General features: G+C 42.5%; 1 protein-coding gene across 2 annotated transcripts; it reads right to left on the bottom strand.

Moving 5' to 3' along the window:
* Positions 1–4,790: 4,790 nt before the first annotated feature.
* Positions 4,791–12,929, bottom strand: LOC119725866 (cell death-inducing p53-target protein 1 homolog). Of its 2 annotated transcripts, XM_038197457.1 has the most exons (5): positions 12,666–12,928; positions 10,169–10,389; positions 9,337–9,390; positions 6,865–7,005; positions 4,791–5,318 (listed from the first exon to the last, which is right to left on the bottom strand). In XM_038197457.1, the coding sequence occupies exons 1-5, from the start codon at positions 12,676–12,678 to the stop codon at positions 5,142–5,144; spliced, it is 606 nt and encodes a 201-aa protein (XP_038053385.1). In that variant the 5' UTR covers positions 12,679–12,928; the 3' UTR covers positions 4,791–5,141. The 2 variants fall into 2 exon arrangements, with proteins under 2 accessions (XP_038053385.1, XP_038053386.1); XM_038197458.1 differs by lacking the exon at positions 9,337–9,390 and having other exon boundaries at positions 12,666–12,929.
* Positions 12,930–19,254: the final 6,325 nt, after the last annotated feature.

Here is a 19,254-nt window from a genome sequence, read left to right as displayed (position 1 = left end):
TGTCTTCTTCCCCCATCTTTTTTTTTTTTTTTTTTTTTTTGGGGGGGGGGGGCTTTTCCGGGGGGGGGGGGGGAGCGCTCCCGTGCTCCCCCCTTGTGACGCCCATGGGTGATGGTCTTTCACGATCGGTGATCAACCTTGCATGGACTTTTGCTATCGGTGCAGAGTGTTTTTTTTATATTATCAAAGTAAGTGGGTGAAAATATCCCAGCCAACCCCCCCCCCCCAAAAAAAAACCCCACTTTCTTCAACTTAAATATGCTGTGATTTCTGGGCGACGGAGGCTGCCGGCGTCATGGGCAGACTAAGCTTTGTTTAGGTTATCGGTACATAGGTAACTGTTGCGGTTGTACTCCTTTTGGAAAATTTTAGTGTGTTTTTATTTATACATTATTCAATATTTTCCTTTGATAACTCCGATGTTTAAAAAGACTGTGCACACCGGTGAATAAGTTATTATTCATTAGTTAAAGAATAATGTAACCAATTGGGTTAAATAGCGAATGTCTGTTCTGTTTGTGCACTATACAATTGACAAGGCCACTTAAGACAAGCTCGAAAAGATCTCGGAAGTTGCGGCTCGATTGTAGACCGTTGTAGCCTATACATCATGTACATGATGTAAAGGTATATGTTCTTAAAATTGAAAAGGATTCCATTATTTTGCTGAACGTCAGTTGGTGCATGGAACGCGTTTGCATGTGGAACACCCAATTTGTGAGCCCCCATGTAAAAACGATTGACCTCGATCGTGCCCCAATTCCACGACTGCAAAAAAAAATGGTAGCTGGTAAGTGGAGACCTGAAGCACGTGTTGTTGCGAGGGCTAAAGGGACAAGGTGATTGATGGCCAAAGAAGACATGGCTGGCACAAACCATAGAGCTAGCTCTATTTCCCACAGTGGTCTTAGCAGATTGAGTACCATGCTGCATTACAAAAATGTACACATCGAATCATTGCTCTTTGAAAAAACAATGATAATATTTTCTAATCTTAAAAATGATTAAATTCTAAATTTAATTCTTATCAAACACACACACCATGGTTCGAAAATTACATCGGTTACGCGGAAGTAAAATTTATCATATTTTCGCGAAAGGTATTAAAAAAACAGAAGAGCAAAATAAAGGCTCTGCGCATTTGCAATTAAATTTAAATTGCTCCAGAGCAAGGAACATAGATAAGTATAATACGTGCAAATGATTACGACGCAACACACAGATGCGACGGTCGCGAAAGTCCATCACCGTTTCGGTGATCACATTAAATGCCTCTTTGGCGTTCCTGTTTCGCCAAAAGCGGCATTTAATCGGTGATGGACTTTCGCGATCGGTGATGGTCTTTCGCGATCGGTGATCAAAGCTGCGATGACCAGTCGTTGAGTAAAAGTCCATCACCGATTGCGAAAGTCCATCACCGATCGTGAATAAGCATCACCAGTAAAAGTCCATCACCGATCGCGAAAGTCCATCACCGATCGTGAATATGCATCACCAGTAAAAGTCCATCACCGATCGCGAAAGTCCATCACCGATCGTGAATATGCATCACCAGTAAAAGTCCATCACCGATCGCGAAAGTCCATCACCGATCGTGAATATGCATCACCAGTAAAAGTCCATCACCGATCGCGAAAGTCCATCACCGATCGTAAATATGCATCACCAGTAAAAGTCCATCACCGATCGCGAAAGTCCATCACCGATCGTGAATATGCATCACCAGTAAAAGTCCATCACCGATCGCGAAAGTCCATCACCGATCGTGAATATGCATCACCAGTAAAAGTCCATCACCGATCGCGAAAGTCCATCACCGATCGTGAATATGCATCACCGATTGCAAAAGTGTATCACCGATTCGATGATCACATTAAATGCCTCTTTGGCGTTCCATAGGTATACAGTAGTGTACGTATTACGTACGTGCACCCACGTACACAATCGATCGCGCGCACGACGCGTAGCCAAGGCAGCATAGACTTAATTCAAGTCTGTAGAGCCAGAGACAGAACTTCGGCGAGTGAGTCCTTCGTACGTAGGCCGATATAAGACTTGAGTCTGCAAAGCGCAAAATAATTTGTTCTTTTTTTTAACGTACTATTAAAACGAAGAATACATTTTGTTTATTTTGCAATGTGTACTTGGCCAAAAACTAATCCAAAAATTTGATGGAGACTTGATTTTTCTACTCGCAAAAACTGCTGCATTTGAGATTTTACTTCCGGTGTAGCGTGAATATCCGACTCCATGAAATGTGGACTCATTGGATCATGGAAGTAGTGCGCACGCGTGAGTACGATACTACGCTATTTTTAGGATCGTTTGGGGAGAGTGACCTGTCACGTGCGAGGGATTAACCAATAAAAGGGGAAAAGGGGTCCGATTTTTTTTTTTAATATTTTTTTTGTCTTCTTCTTGAAATTCTCAGGACTTCACAAAGTCGACGCATCTCGATGGACAAGGATTGATTATTACTCTTTGTAAAGGGTATGGGCTGGATGCCTATAGAAACAATAATAGCTCAACTTCCTTAGGAAAAAAAACAGCCAGCGTTTGTAAGACTAAGACCAGACGTTCATGATTCATTTCCGGAATCCAAGGCCACATTGACCTACAATTATGGGTTTACAGGAAAATGTATGTCAGAACACCTAACGAAGCATTGTTTTGAATGTAAACTGGCGTTCACATTCGTTACAATGAATCCGAAGTAATAAATCACCTCATTATGGGTGACGTCTGCTCAGTCCATGAAGGTCCCTACCAAAACTGCTACGTTGTATACATTTTCAGTGTTCTCGACCCAATTTTGTGCGGTTTATCATACAATGAAAAAATAATGTACTGAGTGGCACTATAGTGTACGGCACATTATTTTGCTTAGAGACTAATACATGTGCTCATAATGTTCTTATAATTATGTCCAACTACATACGCATCAAGACAACCATTAATGCATGCGACAGCATTGTGCTGCAGCGACTGGACAGAACCATCCATGGTGGCTTAAATCCGTGTCGGCGAGTGGATGGAGGGGGGGGGGGATGCCCTTCAATTGCCAGGCCGTGGAAAGCCTAGCGGGAGGGGTTGGACACCACGTGACACTGGGGGTGCTGATCGTGATGTACGTGTGTGTTGCGCGCTTACAGACAGTGCATATAGCTTTTGTACTGTTTGTCCGATAGCCTGGACTTCATAGCATTCATTGTTTGTCACAATACAAATCTGGAGGGGGGAGGGGTGATCCAATGGCCAATTCCCTTGGTCAAAAAGTGAAGGTGAGATATAATCCCCCTCCCCATATGGACCGAGCAATTATTGTTCTACGACAGTGATCCTGATGCAGAAGCTATATAGGACAGTGCTATCGCCATTGAAGTAGTGTTTTGCCAATGTCATCGTGGCTAATTAACTTGCCGGCATTAGACAGTAGCTATATAGGACAGTGCTATCGCCATTGAAGTAGCCTTTTGCCAATGTCATCGTGGCTACTTAACTTGCCGGCATTAGACAAAGCGGCGACAATGATTTGGATATGGTCACGTGCGATAGTTACTTGGGGAAGGTTTAAAATAAGTAGACATTGCTCTGAAGAAAGGAATATTTTAAAATAATGAACAGACTTTAATTTTGAACACACTGTTATCCAGACAACGATTATTTGTAGGCCTAATTATTTAATTTTCATTGTCAAACAATTATTCATCATATTTTCAGTGTTCAGACCATTCTGCCCCGCCCACTTCCTCGATCCGCCCAGTTCTTGGATTCTTCAAATAAATGTGAAAAATGCAAAAATTACAAGCAGACATTCACAAAGTATACGGGCCTATAGACCTTATTCACGATGAAGCCATTTTGATCGTGTTCCCTGAATGTATTTTCTTTACATTTTAAGCTGTTGAATGAGATGGTGCCAGACTATTTACGTGTTCCAAGCCTCACTTTCAACTCTTTTTTAAAATGTGGCTCAAAACATTATAGGGTATTGTGTTCAATAACAAATTTTGAATAATTCATCAGAGCAGACCGGTATTAATTTGTAAATAACTTTATGTCATTGCTTTCATTTCTATTCGCAAGTTCCAAAATTCATGAACATTTGACCTCGCTTTCAATCTTATAAGTATATGGCCGACTCGAGAATAATAGACCATTATCATGTTGCGGTGATCTTGATTTTGCTCCCATTCAAATCAACGTGACCAAAGCGAGGCTGGAAGGAAAATTAGTCTGGTTCCTTTTTTGCACGAAAACATTATCATTCAGTACTGTTAGTGCATACAGGGAACATGACTGAAATGGTGGCAGCATGATAAAAGGTCTATATTGCCTGTTCATATCCTTCCTAAAAAGTGGGAAAGGTATGTCCGCCATTCATTTCCATGTTTGAAAATCCTGAACTAAAAAAACCCAAAAATTATATAATGACACTATCACAATTGAGTCTGGTGTCGCCTATATAGTGAAGAAAATTTAAAAAAATACTGAATCAAAAGTAATCCGCAAACCCATAATAATACAAGACTGTGGAAGTGTCCTTTTTATTTCAACCTCAAGAGGGCGCTGTATAATTTGTGTGAATGTTCCACTAATCTAATTACGCGGTCATAGGAAACAACGCGAAATCGGATACAAAGAGCGCCGCCTTGACACGCTCAGGAGTAAGATTGCAATATTTTTTTTAATTTTTATTTCACTGGAAATTAATTACTTTGACCTCCAGAGCAATTTTCTGTTCATTTTTTTACCGAGGAAGCCACCACAATTTTTTTTTAAGTTGTATATTCCCTCTTCCAAAACCACCCTAAAACGGTTGTCAGTCCCTGGGCCCAGAACCCCCCCCCCGCCTCTAGGCGAAATAGACCCACAAGTTTGGGGTTTTCCGACCAAAATCACCCGAGTTTGAAGCCAAAGTGACATATGCTTGATTTACATTTTACGCAGAGGTGATCCAATCATAGAGCAAGTACCATGAATATCCCATAGAGCAAGGACCCATGGCTGTAAATGGGAGCTTGCTATACCAGTCCCCTTTTAAGGGGCGGGGGGGGGGGGGCAGGCTGGTTCTTTATGTGGGTGAAACTGTTTACCTAAACCAAATACCGCCCTCTATTTCGTGGAATAGCCAATAGTTTCTAGTATGGGTAGGAGTACACTGTGGACACGATGGCTACGTAATAGATGATGATAAAGAGGACAGTGAAGACTTCGATGATGATGCCAGTAAACAGGCCGATCATGGACCACTTCTTGGCTTCTTGCGAGGCCGTCGCCGCCCCGGCCGCGTCTCCGGCCGCCCACTTGTTCCGGACCTAGTGGTGCAAAACATCCAGAACAGGTCAAAATTAACAGTTGATGAGATCGCTTAATAAAATTAAAGGACAGGGTATATCATTATTTTGTCATTTGAGCATTTTTGTTTCGTTTGAAGCAACATAAGTGCTCTGTGAATGCTGTATATTCCGGAAAAAAAACAATATTCTCGGATTTCAGTTTCAATTTAAAAAGTTCACGAATCATGTTTTGAATTGCCCACGAAATCTGCGTCCGAGACACGTTCTGATTAAGCCGATTGCAGCAGTAAAGCGATGTCATGCACTGAACCGACGAATTATAGCAACCGCGCGCGTGTGTGTGCTTTGTGTCAACGCTTGCTCGCACCCATTCACGGCTTCACCGAATTACAAACCAACGACTAACGGAAATTTCCAAAAATGCCTTATTTTATTGTATTCAAAATAACAGCATGCCAGAAGGAATAATTACGCGCGGAGATTTAGTGCCACTATCTTTAAACCAAGTATATATTCTTTTCAACAATAATTTCGTCAGTTACTTTTTGGATAGCTGCAAATTATAATGATTCATTATTATCTTTAAAGGGAAAAAACAACATTTGCAAACATCAAAAAACGAAATGATCAAATTACCACGAAATACCTTACTGAATTGTTAGGGACTGACAGTCTAAAGCATCCTTTAAAATCGTGGCTCCTGGTGGGCTGACATTTTCAAGAAAAACTGTATATTTCCAACGCTGGTCGGCCGACCAGCGTTGGAGAAAACTAGCTTTTTTTTAAAAACTGTTCTTAATTTTTTATATTTAGTTATTCTGACTTTTCTTTGCAATTGATCACACACCTGTGAAGGGGTACAAGCCTGCTAGACTGATTCTCTGACCTTACAATTCCCCAAAGTGTATTAATTGCTTCGTTTCATCTTAAGTGGGGCCAGGGAATCAGACTACAAGAACATAATAGGTTTTCTTGGTTTTTCCAGCATCTACAAGCCCAAAACATGAAACAAGTCAGTTTAACTATATTTTATAACATACTAATCCTCCAAATCCATTTATTTCTGAAAATTGCAGCAAAAGCAAATGTTGTATACTCCTTTTAAACAGAGGAGTGTGTTGACGTTAAACTGACGTGTACCTTTGAAATTTTTTGGTGGGTTTCTCAAAGTTGACCTCTTATTTTCTTTGACTGTCTTCGGATGTGTTCTTTGAAGCTAGTCCATCATTTGCAGCTATCCAAAAAGTGACTGACGTCATTATTGTTGAAAAGCAAACTTGGTTTAAAAAAGATAGTAAACTCTCATGTGAAGTTATTCTTTCTGGCAAGCTGTCATTAAGTTCAAAAAATCATTGAAAGAAGACCATTATCAACGATGCGTCTTGAGAGTTATGAGTATTATTTAAAAGAATTTTGAAGTACTGGTGTCTATGGGAATTTATCTACTTTGTTGCACCTTTCGATAGTGTGATGGAGACGCCAGCGAGTGAGGGTGATGCGTGATCAGGTGATGGGTACCTGCTAAATGCAGACACAGAAAACGAGCAGAAAAGACCGCACTTACATCCATGGACTTGACGATGCCGACCAGTCCAAGCGGTAGGCAGCAGAAGAGCGTGACGATGATCGCTAGAACCAGATAGTCGTTGGGCTGTGCCCCAGCGGCCGTGCGGACGATACCTACTTGGCCTGGGGCTGCAGACGCCTACGTACATGGGAGAAATTTTGAGAAATTAAATGAATAAACAAATAAATGTATCACGCCGAGACATTGTGTCTGGCGTCTGAAATCGTCTGCATCACTACAGCCCGGCAATCTCCTCAACAGCAACAACCACCACAATATCCACAATACCTATAACATCCACAGTAGTACTCTAGCATCCACATAACCACAATCCAGGCGCGGATCCAGTGGGGGTTTGGGGGGTTAACCCCCTCCCCAGCTCTGACTCATTTTTTTGGCATAGATATACATACCCCCCCCCCCGCTCTTACCCCACCCCAAAAAAAGAAATCCATAAAAAATAATAATAAATGCACTAGCAAAATGTAAGAATTTGACGTACATGTGAACGGTCTCCCCCTAAATGAGAAGGGTGCATTTGTACACTTTTAGTTAATATAGTGTGCCCGATTGTAGGATTTTATCAGCGCTCCCCATTCGCTAGTCCCCCCCCCCCCCCGCCCGGCAAACAGGGCGCTTGGAAGGGCAGATGAACTTCACAGAATCTTGTGAAAGAAGTGGGGATGGCATGCTGGGTAATTTATCATGACCTTTGTATAAAGCATCTGGCTGCAGCGGTAGACCGCGGTTGGCCAATGCGCGCAAATACTATCCGAAAAGTTTGCCATAGAAATGCATACACACCATACCGGATGTGATTTCTTTTTCATTGCGGACCACGTGGAAAAATGTTGAGCGTCGAATGATATGCATTTCGACCCTTCGTGAATTCGAAACGGAGCCTGAGCAACTGGCGGGAATTGAAAATTTACAAAACATAAGTTTTACAGATTTTCCTACCTTATTATGCTTTTCAACTAAAAAAAGGGCGCCGCATTTATATATGAGAATAAAAGAGTGACGAATGACTCAGTCTTAACGGCCGTTTCAAACCTTGCAGGGTCGTGGTCGTGATGACTTGCAGGTCACAGGTCACGCAAAATCTATCCAATTAGAGCGTTGATTCGTCAGCCCTTCCCAGCGTCCTGTTTGCAGGGCGGGGGGGGGGGGGGGGTACGAGCGAACGCTCCCCATAGAACATATGACACGAATATTGTGAAAGAAGTGGCCCATGACCTATGTATAAAGCATCTGGCTGCAGCTGTTCAAGACCACCGTCAGACAATGTGCGCAAATGCTATCCGAAACGTCCCATAGAAATGCGCACATTCCATACCGGATGTGATTTCTGTTTCATTGCGGACCATGTGGACAACATTTTGAGCGTCGCATAATGCAATCCGACCGTTCGTGATTCGAAATGGAGCCTGAGCAAGCATGGAGCAAGTGACGGCAATTGAATTTTTACAACACAGATAAGTTTCACAGAATTTCCTACATTATTTTTTACATTACGCTTTTTCAACGAAAAAAAAGTCTAAACTGGAATAAAAGAGTAATGAATCAGTCTTAACGGCTGTTTCAAACCTTGCAGAGTCATGACTGTGATGAAGCGCGGGTCACTGGTCATGCAAAATCCAACCAATCAGAACGTGAATTCATCAGAGTATCCCAGCGTCCTGTTTGTAGGGCGGGGGTACGAGCGAATGGTTGGTCGTGATAGCGCCCTCTCGCGGCGGCGGGTTGTCGCGTATCAAACCGTCTTGCCCCTAGGCTTACTGTCTAGCCCCTAGTCTAACTCAGTGTCTAGCCCCTAGACTAACTGCCACTCAGAATTAACAACGTGGCAACAAATATCGCATGTGCACCCTTCACATCCCCCCCCCCCAATAAAAGGGTGATTGATTCACTTTAGTAAAGTCAGTGGCCGAAGGGGGAAGAGGGCCATCACTCCATTCGTCGTCCGAACACGACTCATCAGAACGTCGGCGTATCGCTCCGCCATATCGGGTAATAGCGTAGACGTCGATGATTCGTGGTGAATTCGCTTGCGACTATATTAAAGATTAGGGAACTGTACTTAGCGCTATTTTACAAAACCTCGGCCTTGTATCAGCTTTGGCCTGTCTCCATCTGGCCCATTGTTTGCGCTGGATGTATTTTTTGTTTAATGGACATTATATTATTTAAACAAAAATTGTTTGTCCGATTCAAGGAACCAAACGTCGTTAACTTTAAAAAGGCTTCAGTAATTCCAGTCAAACAACAGCAAGACATTGTTGTATAGTAGATAACTATGGCATTAAAATGCCCGGCATCAAGAATTCCATGAGTTGAATAATAATTATCAGACAAGAATCATCTTGAGGGCGCCCTGTGACAATGTAGCTGCCCTCTCAGAATGCATAATGATGCGGTGCTTGGAATGTAGGCCTAAAGAAACATGATTCCTCTCGTATTTTACGTTACCGTGACAACAGTGGCTTGCTGCTGGTTGTAGGCTGCCTGCGGCTGATACCCGACCTGAAAAAGTTACAATTAGTTGATTTCTACGATCAATTAATGTTCTGTCATGGGAAATATTTACAGAAGCGCTTTTGTAATAAATGGGGTCCGGTAACTAGCGGTGAATCTGGCATACATTGCCCGGAATTCCGGGTATGACGTGCGTAGGTCTGAATCCCGCCTCGCTTCGTGAATTCAAAATCACAACGGTAATGTCGCGCGCAATCAGCCTGTTGCAAAATGGTTTATAGGCCTGGCCACGTTTGCAGGTAACGAGCTTCGATTTTTTGATGAGTTCGAATTATAAAGTATCTCTGGTATCAATAAAGAGAGAAATATTGCTGTTCAATATTTACAACATATGCAGTTGAAATGCTTGAAAGCTGGGCGGGAAACAGTCTGTGCGCGCGTCAGGCATGTTCAAAATATCTCGGGTCGAAGTGTCAAAGTTTCCCAGACTTGATCGATGAATTATCTTGTTGATAACGCCCTCTACCACCACGGTGGCTTTTAATGGACCGATCCAGTAAGTCCCGCCCACTGCGCACTGGACAAAATAACACGTGCCAATGCCACACTGCTTTTTCCTGCCGCGCGCATCATACGCGCGTGCACGCACGTCGGACTTTTGTGCACGCACGTCGGACATAAATCACGGCTGTGATTGGTCAGAACGCCATGGGGCGGTGCTTACTGGATCGGTCCATTGAGCGCACTTGTCAGGGATCGGCTGCACCAGGGGCAGGGGAGCATTAATCTAGATCCAGAATGGGACCAAGAGTTAGGATTAAAATACCTGTTGGGGAGGGTAACCCTGCTGTGGAGGGTAGCCTTGCTGAGGTGGGTAGCCCTGTTGAGGGGGGTAGCCTTGTTGTGGATACCCCTGTTGAGGGGCCGGGTTGCCCTGTTGCTGGGGGTAGCCCTGGGGTGGCGGTCCGCCGACTGGCTGACCGGCAGTGACTTGCTGCTGGTCCTGCGGGGGCTGGTAGACGGGGGGTTTCTCAGTCATGACGACGGCTGGTTGAGGAGCAATGAAACACGACGTGAGCGAGGTAAAATGGACTCAATGCGGAAACTGTGGGCCGCGCTCTCGGGCCCAATTTCTTTCGTCCCCACCTCCTCCCTATATCCAATGTACTTATTAAGTTACCTCTAAAGGGTTTATGAAATGAATTTTGCATTTGAGCATAATTATTTGTAGCAAATATTCGTTTTTCTGATAAGTGAAATGTTTTGCAAAGTGCCCTTTTTCAAACCAAACGTTTCATGCTAAAATTCTGCTCAATGAAAAACATTTGTGAATGAAGGCTTCTCATTTGTTTGCTATCGCAAATATAATACTGGGGATATAATAACCACTGAAGGTGTTCACAATCTTAAAGGCATCATTTGCATTTATCCCAAAAGCAACCTAGCGAATTACTGCCAACCAGCTTGTTTTCATTGAGGATCCGGTTGTACACTCCGTGAAAATAATCCGTCGGTCTTGCTGTCATTTCAGAAGAAACTTGGTGATTTCCAATGATCTGTCAACTGACTGATCGTTGGAAATAAGGAGTAAAGTGTCGTGATCAAAAAGTTGTGCACGGCTTTTGCACTGTTTCCTGGGAAAGTGGCCCACTGAACTGAAATTTTAACGGGTCAGGCTTAAATTAGAACGGACGTCTCTGAATTCTAAGGGGTACTAAATGCAAGAAAAGCAAATGATCCTGTACGTCTTTCGTGTATTCTTATTTTGATTCATTGGAGAATTTCTGTCATACTGTCCCTTCTAAGTCACGACACAGCTCAACTAAGCGGAAGTATACAGGGTGAATAAAAAAAAACGGAACCCAATGTCGGGCCCATTGTTCTACTGAAGTTCTGCATGTAGGTCTTTTAAAATCTAGGACATGAAAGCCAAATTCATAAGCTTTCTTTTAGTACAAAAATTCTTCACACCTTTTATGTACTGTTCAAGTTTTAAACACAACCGCAATTTTAAGGTTCTGTCCGCGGATCACAAAAACAAGGATGTGTGTGAATTGCTTTCGTTTTGCTGAAAGAACACACACCTTATTTGTGATCCGTGGATCAACGGTGGTTGTGTTTAAAACTCCGTAACTTGAAAAGTATACTAGTGATTCGAATGATTCTTGTACTAAAAGAAAGCTTATGAATGGGGCTTTCATATCCTAGATTTTGAAAGTGCTACATGCAGAATTTCACTAAAACAATGGGCCCGACATTTGGGTTTCATTTTTTTTACCCACTCTGTATATACTTGAACTTTAGATCACAGGAAAACGTACAGGGATACACACGCGGAACCGGAAACTACTTTAAGCGGTTGCAACAGGATCTATGTACCGGTTAGGTTTGGTACTGCAGGAGCTGTACGTGCTGCTCAGCACACAGCCCAAACTCGGTAGGGGACCAATATTTTGAGTTAGTAATGTGTAACAGATTTCATAATCATTACTGGGTCCTTCAACTTTTTGATCTGTATTTCGCGGTTTCTCTACACAAGGAATTTATTGAAAATATCGTATTCTTTATAATTTATTCTGTCTACATATAGGCAAGTTCGATTTTGCCGGTTAAAAGATATACAGATATTGAATGCTTCAAGTGGTGTAGTAAAGCCTCCCGAGGTGATCCATGGACGTTATTTTCCTGGACGGGGCGAAGTCAAGGGAAACTTATGCTACATGGATTACCGAGGGAGACTAGTTTTAAATTAAACTTCGATTTCAATACAAAATACAAGATTTCTAGTATAATTCTGTAAATTTGGGTCATTCTGAAAAAAAAACAAAGAACAAAATTATATATAAAGGCCTTTGCGTTGAAACAGCTTCTTCTTTTTTTTGCCAAACCAACCCTTGAACAAATTGGCAAGCCATTTCAAGTGGTGATGTTCCCTGACGTGTACGACTTCATTGGAAGCTCTATTCATTTCTTTTTTTTAAATTGCATGCCAAATTTTTAGAGTAAATTTTGTGGTTTTTTTTTTTTAAATGTGACCGATTTTTGACGGGCATTTGGCAGAATTTTGCCCTGACCTTACGGTAACCATGATGGTACATTGGTTGCTAATGGCATAGAACTCTGGTTGCTACTGTTATAGTAAAATATTTCGTACACTGGAAGATAGCCAAAATAAAAAAAAGAACAATGTGACTCGCTCTCCGCCAATCAAGACACAAATCTGTGCGTGAGGTGTCTTACAAAACTATGTAATTCAAAATAGAGACTTTTGCTTCTAGTTTAGTTTCACAAATGATTCGTATAATAAACACGATATCGCTTACCTGGTTCGGTCATGTTGCTACACAAAATATTCCGCTTTTATAGTCCAAAGAAATAAACTCCTCTTGAGACGGGTCACAATCACAAAGCGTGCGCTGTGCAGAGAGATTCGAAATCAGCCAGAAGAGTAACAACAAAAGTAGAGGCCTCTGCATATAGTTTGAAGAAAGCTCGAGAATATCCTTTTCTGCACTTCCCCTGCACTGCAAGGACAGTTTTAACAGAACAAGGCCGCGGGGAACACACGTACGCAGCTACAAACGGTTATGACGTCATCGGTCAACATGGTCCAGGAATGGTCAGATTTCGCTGACAGAGGCACAAAATAGGAAGAGTATAGTTTGTAATGACAATGGAAGGAGGGGTGACGTCATATGCTAAGAAAATAGCGCTCCAGCATTGGCTGAAATTTGAGGGACAAAAAAGAACGGAAATTAACTTGGTATGACCAATACGTAGCATGTGGTGACGACGCGTCGTGTCGATTGGCAGTTGTTGAGATACCGGGCAACTTAATTGTGAGTGATGGTGTAGCCAACGACATATATCTCTTGCTTTATGAAATTGAGAATAAGCCTCTAATGACGTCACACTTTGTTTACATGTGCCCTTTCCTACAGAGCCAGTGTGGTCCACGGTCCACTGAGCATCATAGAAAGCACATACTTAAACAAAGTGTGAAGTCATTAGAACAGAGGCTTATTGATTGGACGGATATGCTTCGCTTGACTTCTTATATCTTTGAGCTCTCATCGGACGCATTTTGTTTACCCTGGTGACATTTGCTACAATGATACCAGAACCGCCATCTTGGATTGTGTAACTTTTTCTTTGCGATTCGATGCTCTTTTTGACTTTTACTCTTTGTGGGACCACCTTTTACCCTTGTTTTGTGAATAGTTTAACATTTTAGTTGTCATTTAGCGACAGCCCCCCCCATGAAACCTTGTCGCCCCCCCCCCAGTCGCCCCCCCCCCCCCCACTGAGATTTTGAGTTTCTAAAAAATTATCATTGATCTACATGACTCCCCCCTCAATGAAAAGTTCCAGCGCCCCGCCCCCCCCCCCCCTGAAAAATTCCTGGCTACGCCACTGCCCACGATATGCTTTGTGACGTAGGCGTTTCCTTAAAAAAAAAGAGTTAAAGGGATAAGCGATTCACGCAACAAAAGGTTTACCCGCAGAGCATGAATAAACAAAAATCGACATGTCTTTGAACAGTTTAAAACACAACACTTTTCTTTTTTCCCCTTTTCAAGCTTTCTTTCTGTGAATAACATTTGTTTGATTCATCAGATTTCCGCATACATCTGTGCTTGTGAGTGGTGCCGCATGTCAACAATATAAAAGGACGGACGATCAACTCTGCCCGTATACGAAATTTTCTTGCTATAAAAAGATTAGTGAATAAAGTGATTAAAAACTCAAACACCTATAAAACGGGACAAGATATAGCGTATATCTATGTACAGAAGAAGTGACTTTGTACGAAGTATCACAATGATTCTCTGCATTTCTCATGATCCCGGATATAAGCGAGTGCATTGTGTTGTTCATGCGGTCAAAGTCACACGCGCGCGCCGGACGTTCAGTTTGACCTTGCAGTGATATGTGGTCATGCAGCCGGGCACGTATCGCACCGATTCGCACGTTAAGATCGCAGTTGAACACGTGATATGCTAGACACACTTTGATTATGTATAGACCAATCATACGCTACGGTATATGACTGCATGAGGCCCCCTTCAATGGTCAAAAGCGTTGTGCTAGCTATTGTTCAGATAATCCATCACGGGACAGTTGCTTTGTACAGTAGCGTGCACAATGGTTCCTCCATTGAAGGGGGGCCCGTGAGTGTACATTGATCACCCGCCCGGATTCGTATATATCGACCCATGTGTACAATGCTAATGTGTCAGGCTATAGAAAAAAAAAACAAGTGACATTTCAGTGACACGTCACCATAGTTTGATAGTTTGAAACACATTTGAATTAACAGGGGTTATGGTATTTGCCAGGAATATACTTATTTTGCATGTTCTGTAAGATGTAACGAGGATAATTTTGATACCATAAAGTCGACAACAAGCCAATCAAACGGCCTTAAAAGGACAGCAAATTTGACCATCCTGCGAATATTAAAACACTCACGCGCTGAACCATTGACCGAACGACCGATCGACTGACCAACCGACAGACCGATCATTTGGATCGACTGACCAACTATACAACCAACTCAATCAACCAATCGTCAAACCAAGTAGTCAACCGAATGACTGTACGACCGTCGACCAAACGGCGACACTGGTTGACAAACCGACCGTACGACCGACCGGAGAACAACCGCCCATCCAGGCCTAGTATAGCCGGCCGGCCGACCAGCCGGTCAGCTAGTCAGTCAAACAGCCAACAACTATAGGTCTTAAACAATATTGTGCTGGATAGTTCTCCACTTTCGCCCCTGTTTATGTTTTTAGAACAATCAATGACAATGAGGTCGCATACAACGGAAGGCCATGGAAACACACAGACCGCTATGATTTCCTATTTCATGAACAAGTCAAGGCCATTCAGCTGGATGTCAGCACGTACGTCATGTCCAAAATTCATTCCATCACGAGTTCATCGCTTCCAATAAGTTCCATTCAAAATTTCAGGGTGGGTATTCATTGAGGGCGGCGCGGTGTAGGCCTAGCGCCTTAGCGGAGTTTAGTTGAAGAAGTCAAGTTGTCACGTGTGACGTTATGATGTCCTGTCCCGTCGTGTTCTTATCTACTACATTGTAATTCCAACCGGTGTGATATGAAAATCGGACTCCTTTTCCCTAAAAACCCTCTCATGTGAGCATGCGCGCAGAGTCCGCATTTCATAAAACCTAAATTCACGCTACACCGGCACCTCAAAACTTTTCCACTTCAACTTCGGATCCGGTCCATTAAAGGGACACTCCGTCCTGAAATCCCCGAAATCATTTTCATGTTTTGTTTTGATTGGTTACTTATCCTATTTCAAACATCTGATTGAAAGGAAACCAACCTAATGTCTGACCTTTCTCGAGAAAAGACGGGGGGCAAAAACAGGTTGTTTACATCGGACACGACGGAGTACGCATACGTTTTTTCCCGTCGTTTTCAGTCAATGTACGATACACGTTGTGTGTGTCACATAATTACACGCAGCAGCAATGCAAAAAAAAAAAGAATGTGGTTTCGTAAACGTCCGCAGAAGGTAAACACTTTACGGCCGGAATAACAACTAGCACTAAAACAGCTCGACTTTTAATTTGGGGTCGCAAAAGTGGACCACGAAAGTCGTTCTCGCACGCACAGTACAAGGATAACACAAAAACGCACAGTTTTTATAGGATAGTTGTGTGGATGTTTGTATCTTACTGTAAAATGTTCTTTCCGATTAACATCATTTCGTTCAAACCGTGTTTTGTAGCCCAATTTGGCGCAATCTAGGACGCAGTTGTCCCTTAAAGCCCCGCCCACTCAATGGTGCTTTGACCAATCACAGCCAAGACTGATGCCAGACATGCGTGCACAAAAAGTCCCAGGTGCGCGCGTATGACGCGCACGGCTGGAACATGCAGTGTGCACGCATTGGTTAGCCACGTGCGCGGTGGGCGGGGCTTAACGGATCGGTCTTTCGGGCTGTAAGCCGGCCAACAAGGATGTTAACACAACATAACAAAGGGGCAATACACAAACTAAGTAACATAAACTGTCCCATATAAAGCGAGATTTATTGATATATATATAATTAATGTTTAAACACTGATTCTATAGAATTCAATAGGATATAACCTCTAAACACAATAATACTCAACCATGAGGCCATTTCGTACTGTAGATGTTCAACATTATTCATTAAGTATGTAGGCCATAGGTTTTATTCACGCCTCAGCCATCTTAAATTGAAAGCAAAGTAAAATCTTCATTTTTGGAGCTTGCGAATAAAAATGAAAGTAGTGAAATAAAGTTAATTTCAAATTAATTTCAGTCGGCTCTGATGAATAACTTACAATCTGTGATTAATTGTACATGAACTGTTTAAGCCACATTCTGAAAAAAAAAGTTGAAAGTTGAAAGTGAGGCCGTGTCCGAAACAGGCTTCCAGAGCTACGGCTACGTCTATTGTCAGCGCGTCCCCGCGTATTTGCAAAGGGCGCGGACCTAGACCTAGCTCTAGACAGTTGATTCGGATGCAGCCTTAGGCTGCATCCGAATCAACTGTCTAGAGCTAGGTCTAGGCTGCATCCGAATCAACTGTCTAGAGCTAGGTCTAGGTCCGCGCCCATTGAAAATACGCGGGGACGCGCTGACAAGAGACGTAGCCGTAGCTCTGGAAGCCCGTTTCGGACACGGCCTAAGACTTGGAAAGCATAAATAGTCTGGCACCATCCCATTCAACAGTTTACAAGGCCTACGTGATTTTGTATCAACGACTATGTCGCGCGGCAATGTCGCACACGCGCGTGTGAACACATTTCGCTCGTACCCCCCGTCGTGCAAACAGGGCGGGGTACGAGCGAACGAACAGATACTTTGTCGTGTACATGTACACGCGCTCATTGATTTGTGCGACGAAATCACGTATGTATATGACATCAGGGAACGAGCACGATCACAAAATGTGCTTTCACGTTGAATAATATTGTGTAGACTTCCTGTAAGCCAGACATTTCCAACATAGTAAATCAAACCAAGAAATATGTTGTGGTGTTCTTTGAAGCAATAAGCCTACGTACTGATAACGTCACACTTTGTTTACATTTGCATTTGCAGCAATGGGGGGCATGGCCATTATATGTTAATGAGACCGTTGGTGTAAATATGAATATCTTTGAACTATAAATGATGGCTCCCCATTTGATACCGGTAGTTGCGCGCACGCGCGGGGTTATCACTGCGTTGCATGCCGGTATCTTATTAGCGAATGCTTGAGTCACCGCACGCAGCGCGTATGTTAACAACCGTCGCGCGAGCACGCGTGACTGACCACAAACCATTTTGCGATCGCTGATTGGTTCCCTGGGAAAGCCTAGGGAGAACATTAAGAAAAAGTTAAACGGCTACTACAGGATTCCTAAGACGCTCGTGCGAGCAGGCGCGCTATAGATATGCACGATCGATCACTAGCGTCTTGGGCCAAACTACGAAGCAATTTTCACATGTAACCGCTGAACCCCAGCATTGCCACTTATTGTGCATTCATTGTTAATGGATTATAACATAACAAAATACACTTCCAAGATGGCGGCTGAATGCAACCAATCTATAGACGTGCCTCACACACAAACCAATGACAATGCCCAGCCAACTTCAAACGACTTTAAACCGGTTAACTTGCACCCCAATTTCATGTAGCACAATACGAAAAACAGATTTACTATTTAAAACTTTCGAATAACGTTTACTTAGTGTATTTCTTTTTTTATAAATTGTAATAATCAAAGCACAATATTTTCCTTTCGCATAAAGCTGTTACTCCATGTACATATGTACGTGTAAGTACTAAGTTATAAATACACATGTATAACAGAATACATGACGTCAAAACCACAGTTATACATTGTATATAATTAAAGTACAATATACATAAATGGCAAATAACCATGTTAAAATATATAGGATAACTTTCTATAACTATAGTGCAATTTATTGTCTTGATACACTTGAGTTCTCTACAATACCCCTTCGATGGGACACAATCAAGGCGTTCAAAACCATTACATTGTGTTTAAAGCTATAGTCCATCATTTGCAGCTATCCGAAAAGTAGCTGGCGTAATTATTGTTGAAAAACATACTTGGTTGAAAGATAGTAAGAGGATTAAACTCCCTGTGAAATTATTCTTTCTGGCAAGCTGTCATTTTGAAGTAATCAACGAAAGAAGGCCTTTCCAATGGTGCGTCTTAAGACGCACCGTAGGAAATTTAAATTAGTAGTTCGTTTTGTTATTCGGCGAAGCGCGCGCAAGCATTGGCACGACGCACACGCATCCCCGGTTGCTATAATTCGTCAGATCAGTGCGCGACATCGCGTACGGCTGCATTCGGCTCAGCGAGAACGTGTCTCGGACGCTGAATTCCGGCGCAATTCAAAACATGATTCAGCAACTTTTGATTTGAAATTGAGATCCTAGAATGCTGTTTTTCTTGAAATATACAGCTGAAGCTGAGCTGAAACTTTATCAGGTTAGTTGTTCAGTACCCTTCTTTAGATTTTGAGCACTTTTGTTGCTTCAAACGAACAAAATGCACAAATTAAAAATGATGGACTATAACTTTAATATCACACCAAGATTGTACACTTTGATTTATGAATAAAAAAAAATAAAAACATCCTCAAACTTTTGGAGTCTTGACACAAGCGGGCGCAAGACCCTTCAATCTTTGTTGACTGGCATAGATCTGGGAGTCACTCTCAACACTTTAATCCAAAAACCGCTCTTGTGCACTACATGTTAATCGAACTTGATTTTCTTTTTTTACATTTGACCTTGGTTCTCTGACCTGGTGACCCCCATCCTACCCAGGGCAACTTAAGAATGACCATTTCAGAAGTACCCCCCCCCCCCGACAAT

The sequence above is a fragment of the Patiria miniata genome, unplaced genomic scaffold (genome assembly GCF_015706575.1).
Source record: "Patiria miniata isolate m_02_andy unplaced genomic scaffold, ASM1570657v1 HiC_scaffold_19, whole genome shotgun sequence".
NCBI classification, from domain to species: domain Eukaryota; kingdom Metazoa; phylum Echinodermata; class Asteroidea; order Valvatida; family Asterinidae; genus Patiria; species Patiria miniata.
This window is presented reverse-complemented; position numbering and strand designations above follow the sequence as displayed.